A 12,464-nucleotide genomic window follows, 5' to 3' on the forward strand; every position below is an offset into this window, starting at 1 on the left:
GCTCAGTGTGCTGATGGCAATGAAGGAAAAAATACTCGTATGGATCAGAACCGCGGTCGTCCCAGCCTGTGGGAGAACAGGATTTTTCCTGGGAAATGGAGACTATCAGAGCCAGCCAAAAGTGCAGGGGATCCTGGGGTGTGGGAATTCAGCCGGGATTTCAAGACTAATGCCCCTTTGCTTGCAAAAAAGTTCATGTGTTCTTCAGTGGCTCCACATGGCTGGGGTCTCAGCCCCTCCCACAGCACTGGGTCTTCTAGCTCCTGCTGGCTCTAACAGTGCTACCAGCTGGTTTTTCATACTTGGGTGGCTCAGAAGCTGGCAGATTGAATTGTATCCAACTTGCCAAAGGCTTGCTGAAGTCTCCCTTTCAGAGCAAACACACACAAGAGATTCCTGTCAAAAGATGATCCGGTTCAATGCACTTACACAGGATGCAGCCCGGCATCCAGGCTTAACAGGGCCTTCAGTGACACAAGTACTGACTCCCTGCCTGGAGTGAACGTTACCTTTATTGCCAAAAACTCCAAAGGTGCCAGTTTCAGACCAGTAGTGCTCAGGGGCAAGGGAAGGCAATGTAGGGTCGTGGTTCTTTCTACCGTGATTCACATTCCTAGTTACACACGCTAGATCAGGGGTTCCCACACTGGGGGGGCATGAAGAAATTCCAGGTGGAGTGTGAGGCAATGCAGCCCCTCCATCATTCTCCCCACCCAAAGTAAGAGCCGGCCTTTGCTTCTGGCTCTCAGACCCTGCCATTTTATGTGGATGACCAGGCACAGCCGCTGTAAGAACCAGGCAGCCAGCAAAGAACCACGTGGAGCTAGAACACCCATGTGGAGTTAGCTGCCTCCTGCAAAGGTGATTGAATGTGGGTTGGAGTGGGATGGGGAGGAGGAGGAGGATGGGGTTAGATGGGGGGCTGGGGCTGGGGTAAGAGGGAGGCTAGTGGTGCCTGGCTTTGTCGGGGGGAGGGGTTCAGGCAGGTGGCTTGCAGGACTTGTGGGGCTCAGGTGGCTTGGGCTGGCAGGTGGGCGGCTGGCCCTGGCAGAACGAGGCAACTTTGGCTAGCAGGCAGGCAGCTGGCCCCAGCAGCATGGGGTTCCAGCAGCTGGCACATGGCTGGGGTGGGTGGCTGATGGGCAGGCAGCTGGTCTGGGCAGTGCTTGGCTCGGGCAAGGGGGCAAGCAGGTGGCTCTGGCAGTGCAGATCTCAGGTGGGCGGGTGGGTGGCTTGCGCACACAGTTCTGGTGGCTGGCACGGGGCTCAGGCAATGGCCAGCTGGGGCTGCACCAGGCACCCACAAGGGACCTAGAAAAACTATTTGTGCTTATTTTTAATTTTAAATAACATTTTTATATCAAGCTTTTGTGTTTATTTTAAATTACAAATTGAATTGTTTGTTAAAAGGGGCGTTGGATGATGGTAAAGAAGAGGTGGGGGGCGTGAGGGTTTCTCAGAAATCAAAAGGGAGGGTGATGCTGAAAAGTTTGGGAACCACCACGCTTGACTGAAGCTCAAAGGCAGGGCAAGAGGCCTGGGGTTTACGATCAGAAGACACAATTAAGATCAAGCGCATCTGAGCAAGAGAAACCAGCTTTCCTGACTTACCCACTGGCTCGATGGAATCTGGGTCCATTTTTACGTGGAGCAATTCTTCATAACCTTTATATTTTGTGGGAATATACGTGTAGCTGCCCGATGTCCTGGGCTTGTTCTTCCTTCTCCCTCGTCTGTCCTCCATTCTGTCTCTCCAAACAGAGCTGGGTATGTCATCTGCATCATCTAGCTTTAGACAGCCAGGGGAAAGGCTTTACAACGGGGATTTTCATTGCAAAGCAAGTCACCAAAAAGAGCCTTTGCCCCATCCAAAGTCTAGCTCAGATGCAGACCTCCCAGAGTCTAATTCTACCTTCAACTACATCAGCTGCAACGCCACAGTGCGTCTGGAGTTATTCAGGCTTATGTGAGGTAGAAGTTACCTCTAAACATCTGCATTGGATGCATCTAGGTTTCCTAATTGGTTGCACTGTAAAAATGATATTTAGTAATTTATCTCAGATCCTAGGACTCCTAAGCTTTTAGTTTACCTGCAACATTCCTGGTAAAGCCTATATTATCTTAGCTAACCTGGGATTTGTCAGACAAGATGGGTTTTAGATGTTCTTGCCCTCATCCAATCCTAAGGTTATGCAACAGGTCAGGAAGACACCTGAGTTCGTTTCAGCTCTGTCTATATGACCGTTTCCATCACCAGGCATTCCAGGTGAGAAAAATCCTGGAGCAGACAAGATCGAAGTTTGCTCACTGTCATGCAGTGAGTCCCTCGAAATGCTGGGACCCGAAGTTAGCTGGGTTAGTGGTTGGCACGCTGCCCTCACCACTAGACCACATTCCCTAGTGGAACACTGAAGTCAGGCCTACAATGGACTGAAAAGTTGATCTAAGATACGCAGTTCTAGCCACAACAGTTGCGTAGCTGGAACTGACGTATCCTAGGTTTGTTTTTTTCTAGCCATCCATGCTGAGGGAGGTCGATGGGAGAAACTCTCCTGTTGACCTCCCTGACTCCTCACGAGAATGAGGAGCATGAAGGCCAATTGTAGAGCCTGATGGTTCAATTTAGCATGTCCCCGTTAGGCATCCTAAATCAAACCCCAAAAAATCAATCCCGAAGGACTCAATCCTCCAGTAAATGTAGACATTTTAACCACATTTACACATGTTCGCCATTTGAAGGCTATGGCTCAGGGAGAGGACATCTGGAAAGATGCCCTTGGAAATATTAAAAGGGGATTTGGTACATAAACGGTAGCAGCCTGACTGCTTGGCTGGCTGAAGTTTATCCCTAGTTCAGATTAGGGAGACTGGAAGCTCTTTGGGTGGGGATGGTTTTGTATGTGTGCAATGTGCATATGGTGCCTACCACAATTAGGGCCTGTCTGTGTTAATGCAATCCAAATGATGAACAACTATTTGAGTACGGAAACTGAATTCCCACCTCTGGAGGTGTTGGTCCAAATCTGTACTGAGGCACAGTGGGTGGGCAGAACAGTGAAGTTATAACCAATCAGTGCCAGCTGTTTTTATGATGTGGTCACTTTCTCAGTGGGAAGAGAAAAGCAACAACCAATTTATCTCACACATATCAGCATGAGCTATTAGATGTAAGGGTTTTTGATGCCATGGGCTGGATTTGAACCAATAACTCCAAGTGCAAAGTTCTCTGTTCAGTTACCAAACAGTCTGCCTGCAGCCACATTACGTTTATAAAAACAATTGTGACCAGGAAAGTAGAAAACCAACACCACAGCCATGCATGTGGTTGTACGTGTTCCTGCTGGTCTATTTCCAGCTGGCTTGTAAATGGAGAGCTATACCATAACAACCTTTAGTTACATGCATGCTGTGCTCTCTTCTTTGAGGGTATGTCTTGACTACTCAGAGTATTGACCCAGTTACGGTCAATCTTCTGGGGTTTGATTTTGTGCACCTAGTGGGGATGCATGAACTCGAACTATCGGAAGTCGACAGTCAACCCCTGTAATCCTCAATATCGCAAGGAGTAAGGGAGGTTGAGGGGAGAGTTTCTCCTATCAATTGCCCTCTGTGAGGATGGCCAGGTAAGTCAATTGTAGATAAGCTGACTCTAGCTACGCAATTGCCGTAGCTAGAATTGCATATGTACGATCAACTTTAATGCTTAGTGTGGACCTGGCCTGAGAAAACAAAAGTCATTTCCACCATGTGAGCATGTCTGGACTAGCTTTGGATCTGGAATGCTAGATGCTTTGCTCATGAATTCATGAGTGAGGCTACTTAATACTAGTCAGATGCACAGTACATGCACACACACCTGAGTCAGGAAGAACAATCCAGTGTCCTCTCCAAAGCTGTCAGGCACAAGCTTGGGATCACACTTCTCTTCCTCCAGTGCCTGGCTCTGGCTACCAAGCACGTTGGTATCATCATCAGGCTCCTGGTGTTGCTGTGCTGAGGAAGGTCCGATTGGTGGAAGAGGATCAGAGGTACTCAACCTGCATGGGCTGTCTTCAGACTCCTCTGGTTTACCTCCCTCTGCATCCAACCAGAGCTTCCAAAAGAAAGACTCAAGAGGTGCTTCTAGCATCAGAGGCTGCTTTGGAACCTTTGGGACATGTGATGTTACCTGGGAAAGAAGTAAAGGCTGAACCTCCCCAGCTCTCTGAGCCCTGAAGGATACTGCGTGTGCCATAAGACTTCTGACCACAGCCAAGGTGTCAGCCTCAGGTTGTGACTTGAAGCCCAGAAGGGACCACCATGATCAGTTAGTCTGACCTCCTGCACCCTACAGGACAGAGAACCCCACCCATTCCTCTAATAGACCTCACAACCTCCAGCTGAGTTGCCAAAATCCTCAGATCATTGTTTAAAGATTCAAGTTACAGAGACTTCACCACTCACACGATCATGTACCTGCAAGTGGCCTATGCCCGGGACTGTAGAGGAAGGGTAAAACACCCCCCAGGGTCTCTGGCACTGACCTGGGAAATAGTCCTTCCTGACTCCAAATGCGGTGATCAGTTATACTCTGAGCACATGGGCAAGACTCACATATGGGAAAGAATTCTCTGTAGCAACTCAGAGCCCTCCCCATCCAGTGTCCTGCCTCCAGCCCTTAGGGGCCTTTTCTACAGTCAGTCACCGACTGGCCACATGCCATATAGGCAGCCGCATCGTACCATTGCCTCCTTAAACTTATCAAGCTCAGTCTTGAAGGCAGCTGGGCTAGTTTCTAGCCATTTGTTCTGGTGTTCACAGTGGTGCTTACCTTAAATAACTCCCCTCCCTCCCTGGCATGTATCCGTCTGACATATTCCTAGAGTGCGATCCTGTCTCCCTTCTGCCTTCATTTGGTTAGACTGAACAATCCAGGCTCTTTGAGTCTCTTCTCCTAAGGTAGGTCTTCCAGTCCTTGGATCATCCTAGTCATCCTTCTCTTGATCTTAAGCGGGTTATAATAAGGTATAGCCCCATCCACACAGACCAGCACAAACCATATTGTACTATCACTCAGCCACAAGAGAATGTACCTGCCATTATTGGGGGGATGTTTTTATTCTACGGCTTCTAGTCGAGGTTGTGAGAGCTCAGGGACAGGAACACGCTAGGGTCTGCCAGGGTCTGAGAAGCAAACTGTCTTCTCAGGAACTCCCTTGTGATGCACTTGCTGGACAGCCCAAATGTCAGGGTAAAGCAGCATTTGCTGGACAGCCAGGGGATATTTATGCGTTATTGCAAGGAAGGCAGACAAGAGTAAAATATGCTGTTGAGAGCCCCTCACCCATGACTGCCACCGAGTAAGAAGACTCTGCCAATGGCAGGTTGGACACTGCCAGAGCCAAGGAGCAGGAAACCCTGGGACAAAAGCTTTGTCTATCCTAAACACGGAAGTCAACCGCAGACACCAATTATGTAGCTAAAATCAACGTATCTACACTCAGCTAACTTGTCTGTCTTAACAGGAAAAGGTTGACAGGAGAGTTTCTCCCATCGACCTTTCTTGCTCCTCACCTCTGGTGAGGAGCACAGGGGTCAACTTTGACCCTGAGAGCTTGATTGCACATGAGCGGATGGATCTTCCACGGTCGTGTAGATTAGCCCAAAGTCTATGGCCTGCATCACAAAGGTGGAACTACAGGTTGACATGGGTCCCTTCTGTTCTTAAAATCTATCGTGCCCGAAGGTGAGGAGGACCAGCTGAGGGGCATTCATTCTTGCAGAACAGCTCCTGCCTCCACAGATCAGGGGGGTGCCCATCTCTACAGCTCCCCTCAATCCATCTCACTTTGCACTCCTCTGAAGCCCTCACTTGAGGGTCAAGTCCCCAACGCTCTGTCAGGTTCACCACACGGAGGGGCCCCATGGACTCATACTGACAGCCACATTACCCACTTGCAGTACTTAATATTCACCCGCTTAATTTTAAGCTCATGCTTCTGTGCTCTGTTAAATTGGGGTCATGGTACAGGCTGCATGGGTGTTTAGACAATAAACACTCTGGATTATAAAGTCACCAGAGCTAGGAGCCTGTCATGTTTCCCTGTGCCTAGTGACATTAGTGTCTTGATTATCTTTACGTCACACGAACAGCTGGAACTGAACCTGGGACCTCCAGGGCTTAGTGCAGGAGCCTCTACCACTTGAGCTAAAAGCCGGCTGGTGCTCAGCTGCAGAGGAGATTCATATTCTCTCTCTGTAAGTGGTCGAGGTGCTAGGCCGTGAGCCAGAGAACAACAGCCAGTAGGTGTGCAAGTTACACTTGGAATGAACAAACAGCTGATGTGTAGCTACAAATCATCTCCTTTGTACAGGGTGGCCAACGTGCAGCTCTTTGCGCCATTAAATGCAGCTCCTGCTCGGAGCCATGCACTGGGAGAGCCTTCTGCCACTCTGCGCACACACCCCAGTGCTTGGTGGGAGAAGCACATGGCAGCAGCAGTGGCAGCTCCGGTGAGTCGCTGGCATTGAGTTAGAGTGTGGGGCTGGGAGTGCCTGGCTCTGGGGGAGGGGAAGGGGATTGGGTAAGAGCAGGGGGCTGGGGCTGGGGCTGGGAGTGCCTGGCTCTGGGGGAGGGGAGGGCATTGACCCACATATTATATATTTATTTTTATGTCTAATCTCTATATATAGCTATGTAAAATCTACACATAGAGACACACAAAAATAAATATATAACCTATGGCTCCTTGCACGCTATCCACGTGGCTCCTCGCACGCTATCCACATGGCTCTTCGTCCCTAGCTGGTTGGCCACCCCGCGTTAGTGGCTGAGGGTTGTCCCTCCTTCCAAACATGCAGGCCCAGCTTTCTGTCCGAGAGCAGTACAATTCCATTGGAACTGCGACTTTTTGCTGCAGTTATTGGGTTTGGGCTGCAGTGGATTCCTCCGGTGCTGTTAGAGTGGGCTGTGGGTCACATGTGCCACGCGGGAGGGGTATAATCCAGCACAAGCTTTGACTCTGACTGTTTTGGGGCTCCAAGGACTCATGGAAACAAAATCAGAGGGTGCTCAGCACCCACCAGCCATTGTGGTTCCATGTGAGGCCAGCCCCTGACCAGCTGGTCAGTGAGGCCCTGGGGCTGGCCCCCAAGGAGCTGTTCAGCAGGTGCAAGGCACTCTGGGAAGGAGAGGGCAGAGAGGAGGGAGCGGTGGGCAGGCCTTGGAGCAGTGGGTGGAGCAGAGGAGGGGTTTCAGGGTAGAGCAAGGATGCGCAGCATCTAGGGCGAAAAATACAGGTCAGGCCTTGTCCTAAAGCTGAGGAGATCTCAGACCTCCAGGCCACAGTATTGGAGAGTGCGTGTTCTTTGGACAGGTAACAGGACTAACCGTAATGGTTTGCGCCGTGCACATTGCAGTGATTAGAAATGCCGGAGCAACTGGGTGCTGGTGAGCAAGGAGCGCTCAGCATCTCGCCCGTCAGTGAGTTTGGCCCCAACCTCATCAGGAGCCAGCCTGTTTGCCAGACTGATCGGTTCGTACCTTCCTACTAGCCTTGGCTGGAATGCAGAGGTGGGGTTTCTCCAGTTTTGAAATCTTTCTTCTAATTAGCTTAATCCCCAGTCTGTGCTGAAGGAAACTGGTTAGCAAAGGTGGATCACCTGCCAAACAAGGGTACTGTGTTAAACCCGGCTGTATCTGCCCTGGCACTCTGCCAGCAGCCAGCAACCTCTCTTCTAGAGTGAGGGTTTTGCTCAGCTCCACAACAAGGCCCTTGGGGTCAGCAGGAGCCGGACTGACCCATGCAGTGAGACAGTGAACCAGCACTGCCTCTGGCTTCCAGCAGCTGCGACAGGATTTCAGCTTTCATCTGTAAAGCATCGGTGCAGATTCTCAGCCCGTGTAAATCAGAATAGCTCCACCCAAGACGCCACAGCCGGGGCTTTGCCCCAGCCTCGCTGTGCTTTAAGCAAGAGGCAGTGAGGCCCAGCTGACTGGTCACTGCAATGGGATTCTGGAGCACGAAGCGTAAAAGCCTACCCCGAAACACAGTGGAGCTGTGTTTTTATTCCCTTAGGCTCCAGCACTGCATGTCCGAGAGTGGCAGGGCATGACCCCCTCAGGCCGGTGCATGGGCCTAGGCAAGGCCTTGCCTCCTCCGCGTAGCCTGTGGGGTGGCTTAAAGTTGCAGAAGCAGGGTCCAGGAGAACACAGAGCTGCAACAGGGGCTAGTCTCTTTGTGGGCATTGCTGGACCCTGTCCAAGAGCCATGTCGCTGGCCTAGGGCACTGCAAATCGCCCAGGTGAACAGAGACTGGGGCCTGAAGGATTTCTCCTCGATCTGAGCAAGCAGCCAGCAATGTGAAGTAAGAGCAGCTCTAACCCCTCAACTGCTGGCTGCTGCATCCATGCCAGCTGTCAGAACCAGGGCTGCTGCAGCACCACAGCTAATACCCTCTTTTCAAAAGGCAGCCCTGGGGAACAACAGTTTGTTAATCCCGCACCTCCCAGGGAATTGTGTTACTGACTTTAGGGGAGCAGGAGCAGGCCCTTCACTGTGTTTGAGCAGGAGCAGACCCTGCAGGGCTCCCATCTTCCCCAAGGGCCAGACCCCTGGGGTTTGGCTGCTACCATACCGCTCCGGAGGGTGGTGAGGGGGTTGCTGTGGATTGTCAGCTCCATCAGAGAGGGAAAGAGAGCCACGGCTAACAGGTCCTCCTCGGTTTTGATCTGCAAGATGAAATACAACCTCACAGCATTCCCTGTCAGCATGCGTGGAGATGCTCTCTGAGAGTCAGCTTTTAATGGCATCAGAAAGGAACCTGATGGGGCGAATCCCCAAGGCAGCAGTTTGGAGACAATAAGGACTGTGCTATCTAGTGGTTAGAGCACTGAACTAGCACTGAGGAAACCCTGGATTCTAGTCCCAGCTCTGCCTCTGGGTGACCTCAGGAAAGTCACTTCACAGCTCTGTGGCTCAGTTTTCCCATCTGCAAAATGGGGATGATGATTCTGATCTCCTTTGTAAAGTGCTTGGAGATCTATGGACAAGCAGCACCACATAAGGGCACGGACGACCTCGACGAGGCAAAGCTAGTGACTGCACTGCTGGGATTATTTCCAAGCAAACATGGATGGCAGGGCTGGGCTGCAGCCACCCTCATCTCTGACACAGGCGCAGTCCAGCAGCTGAGATCAGCCTAGGAAAATACATGCTAGGAAATGTAGTTTCAGTGAACCACACCTCAATAGCAAAGAGGCGGGTGTATCTGCAATCACAATTCATAGCCAGATGAACAATTCCATTTAATGAGGAGAACATCACCTGGGCTTCACCAGGCCGATTCCCTGTGAGCATCAGCCGGACAGCTGTCTGGCCAGGAAGATCCAGCATGGAGGTAACAGCCAGACAAGACACAGGGCCAGACTGGCCGGCTCTGCCTTCCCTAGCACCGTGGTGTCTTAGCACTGCCAGATGTTTCAGGGGAGGCAGAGCAGCTGCAAGCAGTTGAGGGCTGGGGCTGCGCTCCACTGAGATCAATTACCTCCCCCTCCTATCTGTGCCACTCCAGCAGACGCAGAGCCATGATGGAGAAGAGAGGCAGGCACCATGCCTCCAGTTCCTGTGGCAATGCTCCACAGCCCCGACTACCACAACCAGCTCCAGCCTGTTGCCCCAAGGGCCGACTCACCTTGTTGTTGGCCAGACTGAGATAGTGCAGCTGTGGCAGGGGGGGTGCAAACTCCTGGCTCGAGGCGTTCCTGAAACTGGCAGGGAGAGACCCTGAGTTGGTGAGACAGGGCCGGTCAGTTCCCTCCATGAGAACGTCCTTGCGGGCAGAGGTGCAGCGGTGAGAGAAGAGATACCAGGCCAATTACCATAACAAGTCCACCCCAGTTGCTCCAGGAGATCAGCACAGTAGTCACGGAAGGAAACCAAAAGAGCGAACACATGAAGCCTAATGGAGGATTCAGAGCTCCATGCCTGTCACTGGCTCACTGTGACACACTGGGCAAGTCGTTTAATCTCTCTCTCTGTCTCAGTTTCTCCATTTGTAATAGGCCAAGTGTGTTGCCATTATTACCTCGACAGGTTCACATTTGCCTGGCTCCAGGCAGCAGAGTCAGCTGGTACTGTCCTCTGCTGGTTGCATCGGATGCTCCACAATGTAAAGGTTCATTGAAAAGAATTAAAATTCTAAACTTCTCATTGTAATGAAACCCTTCGAGATGAGAACCAAACCAGCCACTGCTGGGATGGCTGCTTGAGCCTATAGATAGGCTGAAACCCTGTAGTCCTGAAAAAGCGAACAGTACTGGAGTGGGCTTCACTCACTGCTCTGGCACCTCGCTGGGGCTGGGGATCAGCTCTCGCGTGGTGCAGTGCTTGCTCCTGTCTGTCCTTTGCTCACCCCGCAGCCCCCCACACTCTCCAGGGCTCAGGGTGCCCTCTGGTTGTGACTCATCTCTCCAGCTACACCACCATGTAGTTTTCCATTTCTAGGGCAGCTCAGTCCCTCTGCACAACCTGCCCACGTGCTGTCTCAGGCAATCCTCTATAATTCCCAGTCTGTGCCACTTCCCCAGTGGCAGGTGGGAGAACCAAGCCCAGCTGGCACTCCATGTTCCAGCTCAGTGACCCTACGGTCAGCAGCCTATGTCTGCTCAGCCCCGATCCTCACGGCTCTTCTTTTGAGCTTCTTTCTACGCTGCATCCCACAGACTATTTCTCCTCACAGCTCCACAGGATAAGCCCTTCTGTCAGGGATAGCTTTTGCTAACTTTTTTTCCATCCATGTGCAAAATACATTTTCTGTGCACCACCAATAGAAACACAGCACCTAATTGTGGGCGCTCTGCTAATCAGCTGAGCGGCACTGCAATTTCGTCCCACCATATACACTCACAGGTTACAGGAAACACTGGTTGTGGGCAGCATTCCCTGTAAGCTGAGCGCTTGGGCGGCTGCCCAGGAGAGATTCAGGTGCTGTCCAGTTGATTTGCAGAGCGCCCACGGCCAGGACCATATGTTTATACTGGTGGTGCACATCTGTACAAGCCTCGGTGCACGTAACAAAACTTATTCTGCCCATGGATAGAAAAAAAAAGAGAGACAACTGGTTGTGGGTGCTCAGCATCCCTGAAAATCTGGCCACTTACAGATTTCAGAGCCTAACCTCAGGCACCCAATTACCAAACCATGGCCTGTGTCACCTGACTGTGAGCCAAGTGAGACATTGGCCACCTTAGGGCAAAAACCTGGACTCCTCTCAGTCTGATATTGAAGCTATTAGAATGCACGTCCACCCTGTGCAGCAGGACAGCTTTCCCCTAAACCACCCTAGCAGATTCAAGAGCTGAAACGTTCCCAGGTTATGTGAAAATGAGCTGCAGAAGCCTCCAGGCTATGGCAGCTACTGATGAGAAATCATTCAGGCCCCTAAGGCCTTGGCAATGCCCAGAAGGGCTTTTGAAGACTAAGACAGCAAGAGGCTAATGCTACTAAAGAGAAGACCCCGAGGAGGAGGAGAACTTTGGAATGCACATCCTAGACCAGGTGTACAAAGTGGAGGGTGCACCCTCTTGAGGGGGGTGAAATTTTGTAAGGGGAGCACAGAGCATTTGTCCCCCGCCGGTAGCCTTCACTCACCTCCAGCACCCTTGCAGGGCTACCTCAGCAGAGCCACCCCAGTGGCAGCACAGAGGGTGGCACTCTCTTTGGGGGACCCTCTGCCACCTCTCATCTCCAACCTCGGCGCCCTTGGCTGCACCCCGGTGCCCAGCCTGCACTGCTGCTCATGGAGCTGGCATGCTGTGCACATCCCAGCAACAAAGACAGCTTGCCCAGCTCTGCGCTGCTGGAGAGAGGGGAGCAGAGCTGGTCCCACATGCAGCTGCAAGGGCGGGAAGCGTTACAGAGCCACTCAGATTGCATGCTCAATTGGCAGCCCTTCAGTCTTTATTCCTATATCTGTCCCCCCTTCCTAGGATTCTAGCTTAGTCTGTTTCATTTTGAAATGTGGGAGGCAAAGCCTGTGGCTTGTGCTAAGACCTGGAGGATTTGGCCCTTTGTGAGGATTCTTTGTTTTTAAAACCATTACGATGTAGGAAACTCAGTTTAGCAGCCCTTGAAATGTTCCCCCCCCCCAGCAAAGTAAGAGAAATAAAAGAAAAAGGAAAGTTGACACTTCATCATAATCTCCTTGGGAGATGGGACAACAGCCAATGTATGTTTTTTGCCTGATGCATCAGGTGTGAGGACGGGAATCATGTTATACATACATATATATACACACATCACATAGAATTGGAAGGGACCTCAAGAGGTCATTGAGTCCAGACCCCCTGTACTCACAGCAAGACCTCACACCGTCCTGGACAGATTTTTTGTTGGGTGTTTTTTTAAATCTAACCTGCCCCAGAACCTCAAAAAGCCCCCTTGTGGCTTGAGCTCGCATCCCTGGGTCTGTAAGGCCAATGCCTT

At 51.3% G+C, this 12,464-nt stretch overlaps 1 protein-coding gene across 5 annotated transcripts in view; it reads right to left on the reverse strand.

The window, feature by feature from the left end:
- XRRA1 (X-ray radiation resistance associated 1) overlaps positions 1-12,464 on the reverse strand; it is a 67,827-nt gene that overhangs the window by 12,000 nt on the left and 43,363 nt on the right. For 4 of the 5 annotated variants that reach the window (XR_012642469.1, XM_074976764.1, XM_074976683.1 and 1 more), the window contains exons 11-15: positions 9,673-9,810; positions 8,617-8,710; positions 7,523-7,641; positions 3,857-4,168; positions 1,612-1,789 (exon numbers count right to left, since the gene is read on the reverse strand). Coding sequence is in view for 4 of the 5 variants with exons in the window: in XM_074976764.1 (XP_074832865.1) it covers positions 1,612-1,789; positions 3,857-4,168; positions 7,523-7,641; positions 8,617-8,710; positions 9,673-9,810 (841 nt within the window). In the remaining variant the exon portion in view is untranslated. The remainder of the gene's footprint in view (positions 1-1,611; positions 1,790-3,856; positions 4,169-7,522; positions 7,642-8,616; positions 8,711-9,672; positions 9,811-12,464) is intronic. The other variant, XM_074976851.1, reaches the window with a different exon arrangement.

Source organism: Carettochelys insculpta, chromosome 1, assembly GCF_033958435.1.
Source record: "Carettochelys insculpta isolate YL-2023 chromosome 1, ASM3395843v1, whole genome shotgun sequence".
Lineage (NCBI taxonomy): Eukaryota > Metazoa > Chordata > Testudines > Carettochelyidae > Carettochelys > Carettochelys insculpta.